The 21,200-nt window shown below is 40.8% G+C and overlaps 1 protein-coding gene across 1 annotated transcript in view; it reads left to right on the top strand.

The window, feature by feature from the left end:
* The window catches only part of CPN1 (carboxypeptidase N subunit 1), a 28,927-nt gene extending 8,409 nt beyond the window's left edge, over positions 1–20,518 (top strand). The window contains exons 3-9 of the mRNA XM_022569067.2: positions 1,672–1,827; positions 4,271–4,453; positions 5,671–5,782; positions 7,424–7,563; positions 9,403–9,502; positions 17,067–17,185; positions 20,035–20,518. Of these exons, the coding sequence (XP_022424775.1) occupies positions 1,672–1,827; positions 4,271–4,453; positions 5,671–5,782; positions 7,424–7,563; positions 9,403–9,502; positions 17,067–17,185; positions 20,035–20,193 (969 nt within the window). The 3' untranslated portion in view covers positions 20,194–20,518. The remainder of the gene's footprint in view (positions 1–1,671; positions 1,828–4,270; positions 4,454–5,670; positions 5,783–7,423; positions 7,564–9,402; positions 9,503–17,066; positions 17,186–20,034) is intronic.
* The last annotated feature ends 682 nt before the right edge of the window (positions 20,519–21,200 follow it).

Here is a 21,200-nt window from a genome sequence, read left to right as displayed (position 1 = left end):
AGAGACACATACATACAGGGGAGAAGACTATGTGAAGATAGAAGTAGAAATTGGAGTGAGGCATCTACAAGCTAAGGGACGCTAAGGACTGTCAGCAACCACCAGAAGCTAGAAGAGTCAAAGAAGGATCCTCCTCTAAAGCCTTTAGAGAGCATGACCCTGCTTGATTTCAGACTTCTAGCCTCCAGAACTGTGAGAGAATACATTTCTGATGTTATAAGCCACCGAGTTTGTGGTAATTTGTTACAGCAATCCCAGGAAACAATACAGTCTATTAACTGGTGAATGGATAAACACAATGTGGTAAATCCATATAATGGAAATATTCAGAAATAAAAGGGAATGAAGTCCTGATACATGCTACAACATGGAGGAACCTCAAAAACATTTTGCCCAGTGAAAAAAGCCAAACATATAATATATGATCCCACTTACTGAAATGTCCAGAAAAGGCAAATCCATAGAGACAGAAAGTGATTACCTAGGGGTGGAGTAAAAATGAGGAGTGACTGTGAATGGGCATGAGGTTTCTTTTCAGGGGAATATAAGTATTCTTAGATTGTGGTAAAAGTTGCACAATTCTGTAAGCATACTAAAATTCTTTAAATTGTACGATTAAAATGGATGAATGTTGTGGTATGTAAGCTATATATATCAATAAAACCGTTTTTAAAAAATAGGGGTTCCCACCCTCCTACACTGTTGGTGGGAATGTAAACTGGTGCAGCCACTATGGAAAACAGTATGGAGGTTCCTTAAAAAACTAAAAATAGAGCCACCATATGATCCAGTGATCCCACTCCTGGGCATATATCTGGAAAAGATGAAAACTCTAATTTGAAAAGATACATGCACCCAAGTGTTCATAGCAGCACTATTTACAATAGCCAAGACATGGAAACAACCAAAGTGCCCATCAACAGACAATTGGTTTAAGAAGATGTGGTATAAATATCCAATGGAATATTACTCAGCCATAAAAAATAATGAAATATTGCCATTGGCAGGAACATGGATGAACCTAGAGATTGTCATACTAAGTGAAGTAAGTCAGACAGAAAGACAAATATTGTAAGTGATAAGTGATATCACTTATATGTGAAATCTAAAATAATATACAAATGAATCTTTATATAAAACAGAAACAGACTCAGACATAGAAGACAAACTTATAGTTACCAAAGGGGAAAGGGATGGGGGAGGGATAAATTAGGAGTATGGGATTAACAGATACAAACTACTATACATAAAATAGATAAGCAACAGGATTTACTGTATAGCTTGGGGAACTGTAGTCAATATCTTGTAATAACCTATAATGGAAAATAATCTGAAAAAAATACATATATAACTGAAAAAAATTATACTTTCTCGCTGCACATATCTCTGTCATTCTGATTAAATAGACATAAACAATTTTTTTAAAATAGGGGTTCCCATTATCCTGAAACACCCTCCTTTTGTTAGAGCTTCTCCTGGGATCTCTACCTCCAGCATGTGGTTTATAGGGAAACTTGAACCACGCCACTGGGACTTTGGATGAGTTAAAGGAGAAAATGCTACATCGTTTGATAGATCGAGCTAATGTGTAAAAAAAAAACTATACAGTGTTCTTCAAATAGAGCATTCAGTCTGAAACCTTCATCTTTTATTTCTTCCTTTTCCCACTAGAACAGGGACATTTCTGGGTATCTGGTTGGCAGGAACAACGCAAACGGAGTGGACCTGAACCGCAACTTCCCTGATCTCAATACCTACATCTACTACAATGAGAAGAACGGAGGCCCCAACCACCACTTACCCCTTCCAGACAACTGGAAAAATCAGGTATAAGACAAAATTTGCAAGCAGAAGCAGGTAAATCAGCATCTGGAATTTCTTCCCTGAATCTTCACATCAACTAAATATGCAATAATAAAGCATCAACCCAATTCTGTGCTAGTCTGTCCAGAGCAATGCTAACTGTAACGTATGCCTCTTTGTATTTTTTTCCCTCCCTGAGCATAGAGCCCTTCACTGAGCACATGATATTTGATGTTAGTGGTGAGAGTGGCAAAAGAGGTGAAAGTGGTATCATACCGCTGCACAGCACTTCATAATTTTATAGAATTCTTTCTCAGCTAGTGTTTCAGTTGATCATTGTAAATGATCAAGCAGTGTTAAATGCATCAAGCAGTGTTATCCACCCCCATTTTACAGATAACACTTATAGAAAAAATAATTTAAACTCACACAGCTAGTAATTGGTGGACTCAAGATTAAAACCCAGGTCTTCTGACTCCTCATCCAACATTCTTTCTACTGCACTATACTGTTGACAGAGAACTGTAGCATTCTAAAGAGAAATCTCTCTTGCATGTGATGAACTGTACGCTTATCAACAATTAGCTAGAGAAAGAGGTTCAGGGAGTCTCACCCTTAGAAGAGAAGTTTTTCTTCTTCTCTTTCTGTATGACCCTTGACTACCTTACCATATTCTCATTTCCCTTACTTTCTCAATCAAAGGATCCCATCTGATGCTCCCAGACCTCTTGCCCCATTGGTAATGCGAATGGTTTCAGCCTGACAGTCGTCCTGTTCCTGGGAATGACTCTTGTCATCCTTGGAGCATCACCACCACCCTGTTTCTTACACTGTATGGGCTAGTTCTAAACATTCTCTGTGAGTATCTAAACTTAGAGACTGGGGAGAGAAAATTAAAGCAGGTGGAAGGCTTTATATTGGGAGTTTCTAGATGGAATCTTATCAGTTTTTTTCCCCTTGGAATTGAAGCAAAAGTCATGCCGACATTTTTGGATAGCAGCTGTGCTCTTGGCTCAAGGAAATAATACATCAAAAATAACTTTGCACTCGTTGACATATCCAGCCAGAAGGATGTTCTGATTTATTAAACTTGTCTACATAAAATAAGGTAATTGAGCCAGTAACAATTAAACTCCCACTGGCCCTCTGTCTGCATCTTAGAAGGAAAAAAGACAATGAGAAGTCCCTCTTGCTCTTGAGGGGCCAGGAACAGTGAGAGGCTGGCCTCCTTCTGATGGATGGAGGGTTAGGACATGGAGAAAGGACTGCTTTAAAGAATCTGAGCCCTGGTCACAGAGCTGGACTGGTGCCTTTGGGATTATATCCATTCTGATTGGATGAGACTCAACATTATTCATTCAGTCTCCCTTGGAACAGAAAAGATGGAGGCCTTCACATCTGACCCTTGGTCCAGGACGAGCCGTTAACACATTAACACCGCATAACCTCTAAGCACATCCATCTTGAGGGGAGGAAAAACAGTGAAGACTGTAAATTATTTACTTACAAGTCCAGTAGATTCAAGGCTTTCTTTAGAATACTGTCGCTCGCTAGCAACATAATCTGCAATAGAAATCTGCAATAGAATGGGTGGAATCTCACTACTTAGCCAAGACTGGCCCATATTACAGTATGTCTAATTCATGAAATTTGGGTATGACCACAGGAGAACATTCTACATGTCAACAACACAGCAGATGTGTTGGGGGAAGGAGGAGGTTGAAAACCATTGCTGTAAACCAACAATTTTCAGATATATTTACTAGAACCCTAAATTTCTGCAGAGGAGCTCCAGAAGCTACTGGAGCAGTGGGTAAATTGGAGGACCCTTTTTTGTTGCCAGAGAGAGGCCAAACTGGGACTCTGCGCTCTCCAATTTATGTTACCCCTCTTCAAACTGCTCTTTCTCTCTCTCTCTCTCTCTCTCTTTTTTTTTGATAGACTTCATTTTTGAGCAGTTTTAGGTTCACAGCAAAATTGAGCGGAAAGTACAGGATATTACCATATATTCCCTGCTTCCCATTATCAACATCTCCCACCAGAGGGGTACATTTATTACAATGATGAACCTGCATTGACTTGTCATCATCACCCAAAAGTCCATAGTTTACATTAGGGTTCACTCTTCATGTTGTATATTCTGTGGGTTTTCACAAATGTATCATGACGTGTATCTACCATTTTGCATCATGCACAATAGTTTCACTGCCCTAGATGACCTCTTTTTAGCTATTGAATACTTGGTTTCCATATGAGATTTCATTTTAAACAAGTGTTCCATTCACTTAATTTGTTAAACTATCACACAAAAGATCAAAATTTCCCCATCTGCACTTCTCCTATCTGGTAGGATCCTCTTTGCTTTATTCAGACATGCCATCCTCTCAGGCCACACCCCGACAAACTCATGTAAACAGCCATCTGGCTTCAGTTGCAGCTTCACCGCCAAGCTCTCATCTCTCCTCAGGTGGAACCTGAGACCCAGGCAGTGATCCAGTGGATCCGCTCCTTCAACTTTGTCCTTTCAGCCAATCTCCATGGAGGGGCAGTGGTGGCCAATTACCCATATGACAAGTCCCTTGAGCACCGGGTCCGAGGTTTCCGCCGCACTGCCAATACCCCCACGCCTGATGACACACTTTTTCAGAAGGTATGCAGAATGGCTGCCTGTCCAGCCAGAGGAACTTGGGGCTTAGGCATGTGACTGAGGTCAAATCAGTAACACAGGACCCTGTTAGGAATGAACGAACAGAAAATGATTGAAAACACCTCCTGCTCGTTAAGAGCTTACAATCTAGTATATTACATTTTGTTTTGAGTGATAAGCCATAAATTCATGAAAAAGTAAATAAATAGGAAAGCTTTTTACAGTACAGTTACCAAAATTTTAAAAAATACTTAAGCTAATGACAAGCAAGAAATATGCCAAAAGCCTAATAGTGCTGGTGGTAAGCTAGAGCATTAAATGTGAATTTGGGGGCTCTAATTTACGGTTTTATGGTAATATGGCTATATTAATGAAAAATAGACCATGCACATGAAAAAGGTTTACATAATAGTTCAAAACACCAATAGAATAAAATTAACAGATGAGTTATTTTATAGTTAATATTATTAATAATATATAATTAATATAACAATAACATTACTTAGTATCTCAATTTTTTTCTTTTTTTGGGCTGTACCTCGTGGCTTGCAGGATCTTAGTTCCCCGACCAGGGACCGAACCTGGGCCCCGGCCTTGAAAGTGTGGAGTCCTAACCACTGGACTGCCAGGGAATTCCCTTATAATGATAACATTATTAATTCAACAGTTAATGAACTACACAGAGAATAACACCAGTTGTTGCTTTGCAAAGCAAGTATACTATCATATTTTCTTCTCTAGTAATCTCATTTTGTCCACTATTATAAAATAGTAATGAAAGAGAATTATAGAGATTTTGAATATATTCCTCTCTTTCCAACACACATCTCTCACCCCCAATACATAATTCTTTTTGTCACAAAACCCTGTCTTTCTTGCTTCTTGATTTCTCTTGTAAAACTCGGCTGGAAAATGAGGTACACCTCATTGAGGTACACCTAGAAGGGAGCTTATACATTATCGAGTGCTACCCCTCACTTTGCACTTGAAGAAATTTAGGCCCAAGATAGTGGGAAAATCAGAAGATAGGTCTCCTAACTCTAGTCCACTCCATGCACACACACCCCATCTCTCTATTCCTTCTGGTATTTTCTTTCGCTAAAGCAAATAATCAGTTGTTATACCTAGTGGGGTTCTTGGCCTCACCCTGCTTCTGAGTATGAGCATTGCCACATGAGTTGGGGATACTCAAGGTCGTTTTCCACCTGCTTTACCTGTAGCTGGCCAAGGTCTACTCCTATGCACATGGATGGATGCACCAAGGTTGGAACTGTGGGGATTACTTCCCAGATGGCATCACCAATGGGGCTTCCTGGTATTCTCTCAGCAAGGGTAAGAAGAGTGCTAAGCACAAGAGTGCTGTAAGCTGAAGTAGAATGGGGTGCGTTTCTCCTTTTAAATTATCATTCTTTTTCACAGAGAAATGACAGGAATGCTATTTTGCATCCAAGTAGAGATCTGAAAAATGGGAAGTCTTAAGTTGGCATTTAACATCATCTTGTGATTCTTTAAAATGGAGGTCTGGACACCTTGTGGTCCGTTAAAACTGGTGGTTTACATAGTGGATTAGGGCATAGGAAGGGAATAATGCAGTCAAGTGGTTAAGAGCATGGGTTCTAAGGGTACACTGGGCTGAAACCAGGCTTGCCCATTCACCAGTTATGTGGCTTCAGGCTAATTACTTAACTTCTCTGTGCTTCAGTTTCCTCATCTGTACTTTAAGAATAACACTGCTTGCATTGTAATTTTGATGTAAGTATTAAATAAAGCACATAGAGGATTTGGAAATGCCTGGTTTATAGATGTTAAGGTTTTTCCGTAGTAACATGAGGTATGCCTCACGTACCAAAGAAGGAGAGATGCTGGCCTGGACACAAACAGTTCCTCTGATATGTGCTCTCTGTACCCTGCCTAGCCATCTCCCATCAGAAGGGGTTTGCTGTGGACAGTGGCCATTGATAACATAGCAGAAACCTCCAGCAAGAGGCTTCTCTCTCTATTCCCTGGGCTTTTCCCATCACTGAGGGTCAAGATAGAACCTCTGTTCACAGACCTTCAGTAGATAGGGACCCTAAGGTTAGGGAGGAGGCTGAAGCAGGAAGCCAGGTTCTCTTAGGAATCATGTTGCAGCAGCTGTCTTTCCCCATCTTCTCACATCTGACCTGTCAGAGCCCAGGTAGTAGAAAACTCACTGGAGAGGGCTGAGCTGATGGCTGGTCCTATGGGGAGTGGGCAGGAGGAAGGTGAGGGAGTCATAATGTACTGGGAAGGTGGTAGACTTCCCAGTATGGCTGAAAACTCACTTGAACCCAAGGCAAGAAGGCAAGAAGATTTCTTTTTTTCAAAGACAGATATACATTTATTACCTTTTGTTACGGAAAGTTTAAAAATCACTAAACAAATAACGATAATTTTTTTTAAAACACCTTACCTTTAATATTCATGTGGAACATCAAGTAGGATTATGTATTACTGGAAGTTTATAAGACTAGGTAACAGATTTAAGAATCATCTTCCTTGTCACTTTACTACATCTACCAATATCTACCAATAGTTTACTGTTAATTTAAGCCAAGGCAAGAAGATTGAACTTTACCTTCTTTAGTTTGCATTAGGAAAGCAATAAGTACCCCCTCCCAAATTTAAAATATAAAATATACTCTTTTGAATTATACTTGTTCCTCCCTTTCCCTTCCCATCCTCTGGGAAAGCATGACCCACTGCCTCCACTGAGAATAATTACCCTAAATTAAAGGGGTGCAATTCCAAGATCATGAAGTTTGTATCAAAATGATAGTATGGTCTCTAGACCAGCATCATCAGTATCACCTGGAAACTTGTTAGAAATGTAAATGTTCACTGAATACGTACTGAATTAGAACCCTGGGGTTAAGCCCCAGCAATCTGTATTTGGCATGGGGTGTTGGGTGGGAACCTGATTGTACAAATCTGCCACCGCCCTCTTTCCCTTAGGAATGCAAGACTTTAATTACCTCCATACCAACTGTTTTGAGATCACGCTGGAACTGAGTTGTGACAAGTTTCCGCGGCAAGAGGAATTACAGCGCGAGTGGCTGAGTAATCGGGAAGCCCTAATTCAATTCTTGGAAGAGGTAAATCCCATTCTTTAACTCTCCTGGTTACAGAAAGGGAAGTGTTTTCTGATGGTAGGCAAGGTATTTTGTGTGACTCAGGTCTGACTTTTGCTCTGACTCATTACAATAGATCTCAGCTTCTCTACCAGTGAAATTAATTCATTCAACATTGTTGAGCACAACTATCTGTCAGAGACTGTACTATATGCTCGGGATTAAGAGCAAACAAACAGGGCTTCCCTGGTGGTGCAGTGGTTAAGAATCTGCCTACCAATGCAGGCGACATGGGTTCGAGCCCTGTCCTGGGAAGATCCCACACGCTGAGGAGCAGCTAAGCCTGTGCGCCACAACTACTGAGCCTGCGCTCCAGAGCCCACGAGCCACAACTACTGAGCCCCAGTGCTACAACTGCTGAAGCTCGTGCACCTAGAGCCTGTGCTGTGCAACAAGAGAAGCCACCACAATGAGAAGCCTGCGAAGAGTAGCCCCCACTCACCGCAACTAGAGAGAGCCTGCGCGCAGCAAGGAAGACCCAACACAGCCAAAAATAAAAACAAATTAATTAATTAATTTTAAAAAGAAGAGTAAACAAACAACAAATATCTCTGTATATATGCAGCTTATATTCTAGTGAGGAGAGACAGACAAGAAAAAATAAAATAAATTTTATAACATGTTAAATGCAAAATGCTATGAAGAAGGCTTTACAGAGAAAGTGACATTTAAACAGATTTAAAGGAGGTAAGGGGGGCTTCCCTGGTGGCGCAGTGGTTGAGAGTCTGCCTGCCGATGCAGGGGACGCGGGTTCGTGCCCTGGTCTGGGAAGATCCCACATGCCGCGGAGCGGCTGGGCCCGTGAGCCATGGCCAGTGAGCCTGTGCGTCCGGAGCCTGTGCTCCGCAACGGGAGAGGCCACAACAGTGAGAGGCTGGCGTACCGCAAAAGAAAAAAAAAGAGGTAAGGGAGTAAACCACAAAGATATCTAGGGGAAAAGGGGCTCCCTGATGAAGTCACAATTGCAAATGCAAGGCCAACAACAAGTAGATGAAAAGATGCTCAAAATCCTGAGGGAAATGTAAATCAAAGCCACAGTGAAATACCACCTCACACTCATTAGGATGGCTGCTATAAGAAAAACAAATTTACAAGCAATGACAGAAAATAGCAAGTGCTGGCAAGGATGTGGAGAAATTGGAACCCTGGCACAGTGTTGGTGGGAATGTAAAATGGTGTAGCCACTATGAAAAACAGTGTGGTGGTTCCTGAAAAAATTAAAAATAGAGCTGCCATATGATCCTGCAAAACCGCTTCTGGGTATATATTCAGAAGATCTGAAAGCATGATCTCAAAGCGATATTTGTATATGCGTGTTCATAGCAGCATTGTTCACAGTAGCCAAAAGGTGAAAGCAGCCCAAGTGTCCATTGATGGATGAAGGGATAAACAAAATGTGGTATAGATACACAATGGGCATACAGCCTTAAAAAAGAAGGAAATTCTGTCATATGTTACAACATGGATGAACCTTGAGGACATTATGCTAGGTGAAATAAGCCAGTCCCCCAAAAAACAAATACGGTATAATTTTACTTATATGAGATATCAAGAGTAGTCAAATTCATAGAGATAGAAAGTAGATTAGTGACATGATTTGACTTGGATTTTAACAGGATCACTCTGACTGCTCTATTGAGATTATTGGGGATCGGGGTGAGACCAGAGAGACCAGTCAAGGGTCTATCACCATAATCTTTGTGAAGATCAAGTGCAGAAACACATGGGAAAGGGCTTCGTGGACTCTCAAACACAGCACAAAGGTTTTATGAGCATAACTATACACTATAAACTTTCCTACAGGTACACCAAGGCATCAAGGGAATGGTGCGGGATGAGAATTATAATAATCTTGCGGACGCTGTCATTTCTGTCAGTGGGATTAACCATGATGTCACTTCAGGTAGGTGGCCACTGCTTAGTGGGGTGAGAAGGAAGCTTTCACTCCCTCACCGTCTTCAGCCTAATCAGGAGGCCAACTTGTAAGCCATTGAGACCAGCAGGGACATCAAGGACACGGGGGGTGGTAGATTGGAGGAAGGAAGGATAACAGGATTGAGGACAGGAATTAAGAGGCAAGGGCCAGGAAGATGTAAATGTGACACTTTCTCAGCATTCAGGAGTCACTGCCTCATACAGCTTTGTTAGGGATGTTTCCTGGGTTTGAGGTTATTAATAGCTCACATACTGGTGTGGAACGGGCTAGAAAAAAAAAGACTGTAAAACTGATGTTTAGTCTTGTCCCTGAGCCAGGCATTTCTCTACACCTCCGTTCAGGGAAAAGTTAGTAAAAGGCATTCCATAGGCTCGCTGCAGGGCAAGATTGATGGTGGGGGCAGATCTCGGAGCCAACTTGGAACCTTCTAGAATGGTACAGAATATCTCACGGCACAATGGTGTTGCCAACTGCCCCAGCCCAATTTGATCAGGTTTGGGGCTGTTTGTTTGGTTTTTAATGTAGAGCAGTAGCTCCCAGTGGTTAGGAGCAAGTGAGATTTGCCTCCCTCCCCCAGGCTTGATACCGGCATGCTCAGCCACATTTCACCGTGCAGGCTTTACCAAGCAGGCATCTTACAGCTCAGACAGTCTGTTTAAACTAGATGAATCTCAGCTTTAAGGTGATAACTTATATTCTTTAAGGTGATCCCAACACGTCTTACATGAACAGTTCATTCAAGGCAAAGGCAACAACATTCTAAAGGCAGAATTCTGTAGCCCCACAGTCAAGCATCAGACACCAGAATCCTCCAGCCCAGTGACTGGAGCCAGGACTGTATAGGGAACCAACCTTTGGAATCCGTAAGAGCTTCAGGGCCTGCTAGATTCTTTATTTTAAATTAAATAATTAATTTACTATTATTATTTTTTGGCTGCGTAGGGTCTTCCTTGCTGTGCGCGGGCTTTCTCTAGTTGCGGCGAGCAGTGGCTACTGTTCATTGTGGTGCGTGAACTTCTCACTGTGCTGGCTTCTCTTTGTTGCAGAGCACGGGCTCCATGCGGGCTGCAGTAGTTCTGGCATGCGGGCTCAGTAGTTGTGGCTCGCGAGGTTAGTTGCTCCGTGGCATATGGGATCTTCCTGGACTAGGGCTCAAACCCATGTCCCCTGCATTGGCAGGCAGATTCTTAACCACTGCGCCACCAGGGAAGTCCCATAGATTCTTTTTTTTTTTTAATTTTATATTATTTATTTTTTTATACAGCAGGTTCTTATTAGTCATCCATTTTATACACATCAGTGTATACATGTCAATCCCAATCACCCAATTCAACCCACCCCCACCCCCACCCCTGCTTTCCCCCCTCAGTGTCCATACGTTTGTTCCCTACATCTGTGTCTCAATTTCTGCCCTGTAAACTGGTTCATCTGTACCATTTTTCTAGGTTCCATATATATGCGTTAATGTATGATATTTGTTTTTCTCTTTCTGACTTACTTCACTCTGTGTGACAGTCTCTAGATCCATCCATGTCTCAACAAATGACCCAATTTCGTTCCTTTTTATGGCTGAGTAATATTCTATTGTATATATGTACCACATCTTCTTTATCCATTCGTATGTCGATGGGCATTTAGGTTGCTTCCATGACCTGGCTATTGTAAATGGTGCTGCAATGAACATTGGGGTCCATGTATCTTTTTGAATTATGGTTTTCTCTGGGTATATGCCCAGGAGTGGGATGGCTGGATCATATGGTAATTCTATTTTAACTTTTTTAAGGAACGTCCATACTGTTCTCCATAGTGGCTGTATCAATTTACATTCCCACCAACAGTGCAAGAGGCTTCCCTTTTCTCCACACCCTCTCCAGCATTTGTTGTTTGTAGATATTCTGATGATGCCCATTCTAACTGGTGTGAGGTGATACCTCATTGTAGTTTTGATTTACATGTCTCTAATAATTAGTGATGTTGAGCAGCTTTTCATGTGCTTCTTGGCCACATGTATGTCCTCTTTGGAGAAATGTCTATTTAGGTCTTCTGCCCATTTTTGGATTGGGCTGTTTTTTTTTACTATTGAGCTGCATGAGCTGTTCATATATTTTGGAGATTAATCCTTTGTCTGACGATTCATTTGCAAATATTTTCTCCCATTCTGAGGGTTGTCTTTTCATCTTGTTGATAGTTTCCTTTCCTGTGCAAAAGCTTTTAAGTTTCATTAGGTCCCATTTGTTTATTTTTGTTTTCCTTTCCATTACTCTAGAAGGTGGGTCAAAAAAAGATCTTGCTGTGATTTATGTCAAAGAGTGTTCTTCCTATGTTTTCCTCTAAGAGTTTTATAATGTCTGGTCTTACATTTAGGTCTCTAATCCATTTTGAGTTTATTTTTGTGTATGGCATTAGGGAGTGTTCTAATTTCATTCTTTTACATGTAGCTGTCCAGCTTTCCCAGCACCACTTATTGAAGAGACTGTCTTTTCTCCATAGTATATCCTTGCCTCCTTTGTCATAGATTAGTTGACCATAGGTGCATGGGTTTATCTCTGGGCTTTCTATCTTGTTCCATTGATCTGTATTTCTGTTTTTGTGCCAGTACTATATTGTCTTGATTACTGTAGCTTTATAGTATAGTCTGAAGTCAGGGAGTCTGATTCCTGCAGCTCTGCTTTTTTCCCTCAAGGCTGCTTTGGCTATTCGGGGTCTTTTGTGTCTCCATACAAATTTTAGGATTTTTTGTTCTAGTCCTGTAAAAAATGCCATTGGTAATTTGATAGGGATTGCATTGATTCTGTAGATTTGCTTTGGGTAGTATAGTCATTTTCACAATATTGATTCTTCCAATCCAAGAACATGGTATATCTCTCCATGTGTTGGTATCATCTTTAATTTCTTTCATCAGTGTCTTATAGTTTTCTGAGTACAGGTCTTTTACCTCCTTATGTAGGTTTATTCCTAGGTATTGTATTCTTTTTGTTGCAATGGTAAATGGGAGTGTTTCCTTAATTTCTCTTTCTGATCTTTCATTGTTAGTGTATAGGAATGCAAGAGATTTCTGTGCATTAATTTTGTATCCTGCAACTTTACCAAATTGATTGATTAGCTCTAGTAGTTTTCTGGTGTTATCTTTAGGATTCTCTTTTTTTTTTTCATCTGCAAACAGTGACAGTTTTACTTCTTCTTTTCCAATATTTATTCCTTTAATTTCTTTTTCTTCTCTGGTTGCCGTGACTAGGACTTCCAAAACTATGTTGAAAAATAGTGGTGAGAGTGGACATCCTTGTCTTGTTCCTGATCTTAGAGGAAATGCTTTCAGTTTTTCACCATTGAGGATGATGTTTGCTGTGGGTTTGTCATATATGGCCTTTATTATGTTGAGGTAGGTTCCCTCTATGCCCACTTTCTGGAGACTTTTTATCATAAATGGGTGTTGAATTTTGTCAAAAGCTTTTTCTGCATCTATTGAGATGATCATAGGTTTTTTATTCTTCAGTTTGTTAATATGGTGTATCACATTGATTGATTTGCATATATTGAAGAATTCTTGCATCCCTGGGATAAATCCCACTTGATCACGGTATATGATCCTTTTAATGTGTTGTTGGATTCTGTTTGCTAGTATTTTGTTGAGGATTTTTGCATCTATATTCATCAGTGATATTGGTCTGTAATTTTCTTTTTTTGGAGTATCTTTGTCTGGTTTTGGTATCAGGGTGATGGGGGCCTCATAGAATGAGTTTGGGAGTGTTCCTTCCTCTGCAATTTTTTGGAAGAGTTTGAGAAGGATGGGTGTTAGCTCTTTTCTAAATGTTTGATAGAATTCACCTGTGAAGGCATCTGGTCCTGGACTTTTGTTTGTTGGAAGATTTTTAATCACAGTTTCAATCTCATTACTTGTGATTGGTCTGTTCATATTTTCTATTTCTTCCTGGTTCAGTCTTGGAAGGTTATACCTCTCTAAGAATTTGTCCATTTCTTCCAGGTTGTCCAATTTATTGGCATAGAGTTGCTTGTAGTAGTCTCTTATGATGCTTTGTATTTCTGCGGTGTCTGTTGTAACTTCTCCTTTTCATTTCTAATTTTATTGATTTGAGTCCTCTCCCTCTTTTTCTTCATGAGTCTGGCTAATGGTTTATCAATTTTGTTTATCTTCTCAAAGAACCAGCTTTTAGTTTTATTGATCTATGCTATTGTTTTCTTAGTTTCTATTTCATTTATTTCTGCTCTGATCATTATGATTTCTTTCCTTCTGCTAACTTTGGGTTTTGTTTGTTCTTCTTTCTCTAGTTCCTTTAGGTGTAAGGTTAGATTGTTTAGTTGAGATTTTTCTTGTTTTTGAGGTAGGCTTCTATAGCTATAAACTTCCCTCTTAGAACTGCTTTTGCTGCATCCCATAGGTTTTGGATCATCGTGTTTTCATTGTCATTTGTCTCTAGGTATTTTTTGATTTCCTGTTTGATTTCTTTAGTGATCTCTTGGTTATTTAGTAACGTATTGTTTAGCCTCCATGTGTTTGTGTTTTTTATGTTTTTTTCCCTGTAATTCATTTCTAATCTCATAGCGTTGTGCTCAGAAAAGATGCTTGGTATGATTTCAATTTTCTTAAATTTACTGAGGCTTGATTTGTGACCCAAGATGTGATCTATCCTGGAGAATATTCCATGCGCACTTGAAAGAAAGTGTAATCTGCTGTTTTTGGTTGGAATGTCCTATAAATATCAACTAAATGTATCTGATCTATTGTGTCATTTAAAGCTTGTGTTTCCTCATTAATTTTCTGTTTGGATGATCTGTCCATTGGTGTAAGTGAGGTGTTAAAGTCCCCCACTATTATTGTGTTGCTGTCGATTTCCTCTTTTAGACTGTTAGCAGTTGCCTTATGTATTGAGGTGCTCCTATGTTGGGTGCATATATATTTATAATTGTTATATCTTCTTCTTGGATTGATCCCTTGATTGTTATGTAGTGTCCTTCCTTGTCTCTTGTAACATTCTTTATTTTAAAGTCTATTTTATCTGATATGAGTATTGCTACTCCAGCTTTCTTTTGATTTCCATTTGCATGGAATATCTTTTTCCATCCCCTCACTTTCAGTCTGTATGTGTCCCTAGGTCTGAAGTGGGTCTCTTGTAGACAGCATATATATGGATCTTGTTTTTGTATCCATTCAGTGAGTGTGTGTCTTTTGGTTGGAGCATTTAATCCATTCACATTTGAGGTAATTATTGATATGTATGTCCCTATTGCCATTTTCTTAATTGTTTTGGGTTTTTTTTTTTGTAGGTCCTTTTCTTCTCTTGTGTTTCCCACTTAGAGAAGTTCCTTTAGCATTTGTTGTAGAGCTGGTTTGGAGGTGCTGAATTCTCTTAGCTTTTGCTTGTCTGTAAAGCTTTTGATTTCTCCATCGAATCTGAATGAGTTCCTTGCCGGGTATAGTAATCTTGGTGTAGGTTCTTCCCTTTCATCACTTTAAGTATCTCATGCCACTCCCTTCTGGCTTGTAGATTTTCTGTGAGAAATCAGCTGTTAACCTTATGGGAATTCCCTTGTATGTTATTTGTCGTTTTTCCCTTGTTGCTTTCAATAATTTTTCTTTGTCTTTAATTTTTGCCAGTTTGATTACTATGTGTCTCGGCATGTTTCTCCTTGGGTTTATCCTGTATGGGACTCTCTGCACTTCCTGGATTTGGGTGGCTATTTCCTTTCCCATGTCAGTGAAGTTTTCGACTATAATCTCTTCAGACATTTTCTCAGGTCCTTTCTCTCTCTCTTCTCCTTCTGGGACCCCTATAATGTGAATGTTGTTGCATTTAATGTTGTCCCAGATGTCTCTTAGGGTGTCTTCATTTCTTTTCATTCTTTTTTCTTTATTCTGTTCTGCAGCAGTGAATTCCACCATTCTGTCTTCCAGGTCACTTATCCATTTTTCTGCCTCAGTTATTCTGCTATTGACCCCTTCTGGTGTAGTTTTCATTTCAGTTATTGTATTGTTCATCTCTGTTTGTTTGTTCTTTAATTCTTCTAGGTCTTTGTTAAACATTTTTTGCATCTTCTCGATCTTTGCCTCCATTCTTTTTCCGAGGTCCTGGGTCATCTTCACTATTGTTATTCTGAATTCTTTTTCTGGAAGGTTGCCTATCTCCACTTCATTTAGTTATTTTTCTGGGGTTTTACCTTTTTCCTTCATCTGGTACATAGCCCCTCTGCCTTTTCATCTTGTCTGTCTTTCTGTGAATGTGGTCTTTGTTCCACAGGCTGCAGGATTGTAGTTCTTCTTGCTTCTGCTGTCTGCCCTCTGACCGCCGGTAGATTCTTATACCCTATTCATGCAAGGGTGGGGAATGTCTCATTCTAGCCAATCAACATACATTGAATATCACCAATTTCTCCAATAAGAGTCCATTTCCAACACCCATTATGCAAAATTGACAAATTACTCATTTCAGTAACAGAAAAACTCATTGCTAACATTCATTATGCTACTTAGCAAAGCATCCAGTGTTGCTAAGAGATAAAGATAGCTGAAGCCCTTATAACAGCTGCATCTAGAATTGGGCCTTTCCGGTACAATGCTAGCTAACCACTCCTGGGTGTGAGCCCCTAATTAAAGAAAATGACGGCCCCCAGGGTATAACGGAGTATCCAACATATGCATTAAAACACACTGCTTTTGCTAAAGAATTTTAAAGTAAATTACATTTAATAGGGGGCAGAGAAGAGACTTCCTCATTATTTATTATCTGTCTCATTCTTGATTGCATTTATTTCAATTTTTCCTTGCTGTACAATTAAAAGAAATTTTAAAGGCACAGTCATAATTTATTCTAAAGAGATATAAAGTCATTAGCCAAAATGCTACATCCCTGCCATGAGAAACAGGCTTTCTTTTCAATTTTATTTTCCCCTTTTGATGGTGGTGGAAGAAATATTAGAAATAGGGTTCTCAAACTCAGATCTTTAGTGGAGCACCCCCACTCAATACAAGATTACACACATACAGCACCGCTGACAGCTGGCTGTCCAGACCATGTCCATTGGTGCGGGTTGTGCACTGCACGACATAAAGCAATCCATTTCTTTTCTGGTAGCTCATATTTTGTCAAAAAAGTTTTTGCCTCCGTCCTCATTATTTCTTTAAGTAGATGTCATTTCTTCACAATGACTTTTCAAACATTGAAACAGAGATTTCATGTTAATCTCTTTACCAGGCAAAACATTCATAAATCTTTCGGCCTTTCTCCTAGTAACCCTTACTGGACATGAGTTTGTGTTAAAACACAGGGTCTAAAATTAAACACAGTACTCTCAGCGCAGAGCACAGTGAAACTTCTGCTTCCCAGGAGCTGAGGCCCATGCTCGTACAACGTCATGACAACCTATGATTGTTTTAGATCTTTGCCAGTTTCATCATGCTATTAAGAAAAATCAAGCTTGTGGTCAGCTAAAACCCTCAGATCATTTCTTCATATCAAGGCCTCACCTGGGGCAGATTTCTCATCAGCAGGCTGAGTTATATCCTTGTGACTTTTAGGTGACCATGGAGATTACTTCCGGCTGCTGCTTCCAGGTACCTACACTGTCACTGCCACAGCACCCACGTTTGACCCAGAGACAGTGAGTGTGACCGTGGGTCCTGGGGAACCCAAACTGGTGAGTTAGGCTGACCTTTACAGAGCACTGTAAAGACCACTTATACAGAGTTACAAATAATCGATTGTATAGCTCTAATCTTTGCCAAGCTTCCCTCTTTCACCATTTAAAAAAATATTCATTGCTCTCATATGCTAATTTTTCTTCTGTCATTCTCCTATTACATCCTTACCCACTTCCTTTTGGTTTTTCCTTTTCCTTCTTTTTAACATAGCATAATGATTAAAACACTACCTGATTCTAAATCCAGCTCATTTGTCCACAGATCTTGGACAAGCTACCTGATCACTCTCATTCTCAGTTTCTTCCTCTGTAAATTGGTAATAATAGTGCCTCCTTCACAAGAGGTTGAAATGAGAAAGTGCATGTAAAGCCTTTAGTACAGTGACTTACACGTAGAAAGTGCTCAACAAATGTTAGTTCGTAAATCCCAGAGACCTTGCCTAGATACACAGGCTTACGTTGTTCTGCGCCGTCAGCAAGGACTACCACCAGATGGCACTCTGACCCCTCCTGATGCCCATGTGCCCGGGCAGCCTTGCTTTCCACTCACCTCAGCAAAGAGCCAGCCAGCTGCGCTCCAATATTCAGCTCTCCGAAAGGCTTTCTTTTATAGATAGGATGAGAAGCAAAGAACTGTTTTGATCTACAGCCTGGACCTTTTTAGCTTTGGTCGTATTAGATCGTGATCTCAGAGGCAAAGAGGCTCAAAGATCATGGACACTAATCCTCTGGTTTCTCAAACGAGGAAAAGGTAATGATGCCATCCTGGTTAATGAGCATCTTTGGACCTTTTTCTCATGTCAGGTCTTCCCTCCTCAGTCTGTCCTGTTCCTTCTCTATACATCCCAAGAGCTTAGCAGACCCTCCCTCCCCTTTCCCTGTTAACTCAGTGCAGTCAAGTTTCTTGCCTTTTCAAATAGTTATAGGTACTATTCATTGAACAGCCACTATGTGTCAGACATTATCTGAGAGCTTTCCAGAATTATCTCATTTAACCTTCATAACAATCCTGTAAGGTAGATCTACATATCCCCATTTGTGGCTGAGGAAAGTGAAGCTTAGAGAACATAAGTAACTTGTCCAATACCACACAGTGAGTAAGTGGGAGCTGCGTTTCCAGCCTCTGTGGGGCTTTCAGGACTGCCTTCTTAGCCAGTCTATTACAGGGCCTCGAGCTAAGCTCACAACCTCTGTTCATAATCCCTTATTTTAACACAAGGATGAAGGTCAAGAGCTCCTTAAATCCTTTGAAAATTCCTCTGAAATTTCTAGACAGTTCCCCCTTTCCCCTCCACTCCCACCTCCTGCAGGATATAAATGACTTCTACTTGCAGATGCAGGGAACAGAGTAACTTCCCTGGCAGCCTGTTACCTGGTCCCAATTTCCCTACCAATGCATCCTCTTTCCCTTTTTTCTTGTTATCCCCCTGCTCCTCATCGACCCTAAAATCAAATGACTGTTATTCAGCTGCTTACAGAAGTCCTGCACTACATGCAAGTCTATTCAATTGCAAATTCAAACAAGGACAAATCCTCTTAAGTAACAAATTCTGCTTCAAAAGATCTCATCTCCTTTGTCATATAGCCTTTAAATTAATTAACATAACGCATCGTTGTATCAAATATAACTCAGAGGGGGGAAAATCTGTCTTTTGGATACAATTCTCAGATACAGTCACAACAAAGAATACATTTATTGATCCCAGCTGAGTCTTTTCCCATTCTAAAGCAGAGATCCATTTGGTTGAGGGAAAAGAAAAAAGATCATTTACTAGAGGGTTTTCATGCTGCAATTAAAACTCTTTAAAGTATCTCCGAGAGTCCAGTGTTTTCCCCTTGGCTTTCCCCACTGCCTTCCAGATGTCCCGCTCCTTTAATTTCCTCTGTCCTCCCCTCATTTTGTTGTCTCTCTCTCTCTCTCTTTCGTTTTCTTGATCCTTATATTACTATATAGGAAATAGTACTAATACAGTGTAATTGGCTCTGATTTCTCCCGCTTTGGGAGAGCTAGCAGAAAAGCTGGCTGTGGTTTGTTGTGAAAGGGGCAAGAAATAACCCCGTGAAGAGGTCTGTCTGTCACATGTTTTCCAACTCCCCTCTGGCTTCAGCAGCTCACACTGTTCCCAGGGCCTGAAAGCCAAGGATGCCTCTGGGGAGCGTGGTTAGAACACTGTGCCACACCCTCGCCTTTTCCTTCCTGGGACAGCACTATGGCTTCTGCACAGCCAGCACATCCCACACTTGTCAGTCAGAAGCATCTTTACCTCTGTGTGCATGGCCAGAAGGGAAGTTTCAATGTACCGCTGGAAACAGTACATTAATGCACATGGCCATTGGGAATTTAAGAATCCATACTAACAATCTATATCATCTCTACTGTCTCTATTTCCAAACAATCATGACAGAAAGTTTAGCTCTGAAGGTCTGAGGCACTCTTTGGCGTTCCTGAGCACAACGCCTATGATTCACAGACCCAGCATAAAGGGGATTATTGTGGCACCATCAATCTTAGTTCTTGTGCTGAACAACAGTATCGGTAAAATCACGGTTTGAGGTGTAGATATATTTTTTTTCTATTACAAATAAATAAATGTACATTAAGTTCATGTCGATATACCCTATGTATCACCAGTGATTATGTGCCACTTTGAGGGGAATGTTAGCCAAGCCTGTATGACACCACCAATGCTGCTCTGGGTGGTTGCTGTGATATTCTCCTTGGTCCCTTGTCCTCAGAACCCGGAACCATGGTAAAACAAGGTCCAAACTGGTCTTCCGACAATTTCAATCCTAGGAAATGGAAAACTGATTCCTGTGCTCTCCTAGCTTCTTTTTCTTTTTTCCAGGTTAATTTCCAACTCAAGAGAAGCACCCCTCCAGCAGCCCCTAAGAGGAGAGGCCCCAACTCAGGGCATAGAGGCAGAGTCTTACCAAAGAAAGTACAGCCCCGGGCAGCTAGGAAAAAAGAGATGATGGTGAAACAGTCCCAGAGAGTCCCTGCCTGAAATCCACAGTCCCCGGGGCAACACTTTAGAAAGGCTTTGTTCCCACTCTCACACCAGATGAAGCATTCTTTCTATTTTATTATCTGAGACATATTTAAATATAAACATATTCAGAACAACTCAGAATGGTCTCCATCTGTTCCAGGGGTAAACCCTCTGATGCAGCAGTACATACATGCAGTGGTGTTCAGTAAGATTTTCTGATTCTGAGGGTATGGTTTAGGTCCAGCAGGCTCTATGCCAGTCTGCGCTGTGTCCAGAGACTGGTTCTGGCTGGTTAGTCACTATCTCTAGAGTCTAGCAGAGAGCCTGCAACACAGTAAGTACCCAGTGAAGGTTTCTGGATGAATGGCTGAAAGGCTGAAATGATCCATCATTACATAGCAAGACCAGGTGACCAATTCTGAAATCCCAGAGGACTGTTTCAACAAGAGCCAATAGTTTCTTATTAAGAAAAGGATTTCACACACAAACACCTAGTCCCACTGCTTCATACATGGGCATTTTAAATAATATGCATCTTTCAAACATTTTCTGGGCGTATAAGTGTAATGCAGATGCCCCTGTGGAATGACTGTGTCCTGACCCTGTGCCAGGGATACACAGTACTCTCCACCCCACTGAGTTCTCCAGAACGAACCCATTTGTACTAAAAGTGTTATTAAGCAAAGTAGGTGTCACTGAAGATTTTGAAGGCATGTGTAGTCTTTCATCACACATCAGTCAATTTCATAAACCGCCACTGGGCATGCTGGGGTTCCCAAGTACCCTGTCCCCAGGGCTTGCTGGGGGTTCTTTACCCATCATCACCCATTTCAGGGAGCCTCAGTGAGACAGGGCAGAGGCTCCATTTCCCCCGACTTGCTCTACCTCCCCCCACCTTGTCAGCCTCCCCCACTGGCGCCCCAGCCTCTAACTCACCCAGACCTTTCTTAACATTGAGCAAAGTAGCTGCTCTCAGCAAGTATTCCCACACCCACCAGAAAACAAGAGGTGCTCTAGCTGTG

This window comes from Delphinapterus leucas, chromosome 16 (genome assembly GCF_059928025.1).
Source record: "Delphinapterus leucas isolate spDelLeu-1000000601 "Yukka" chromosome 16, BTC_Dleu_Yukka2, whole genome shotgun sequence".
In the NCBI taxonomy this organism is placed as follows: Eukaryota; Metazoa; Chordata; class Mammalia; order Artiodactyla; family Monodontidae; genus Delphinapterus; species Delphinapterus leucas.
Note: the sequence above shows the minus strand (reverse complement) of the source record. Positions and strands in the feature narration are given on the sequence as shown.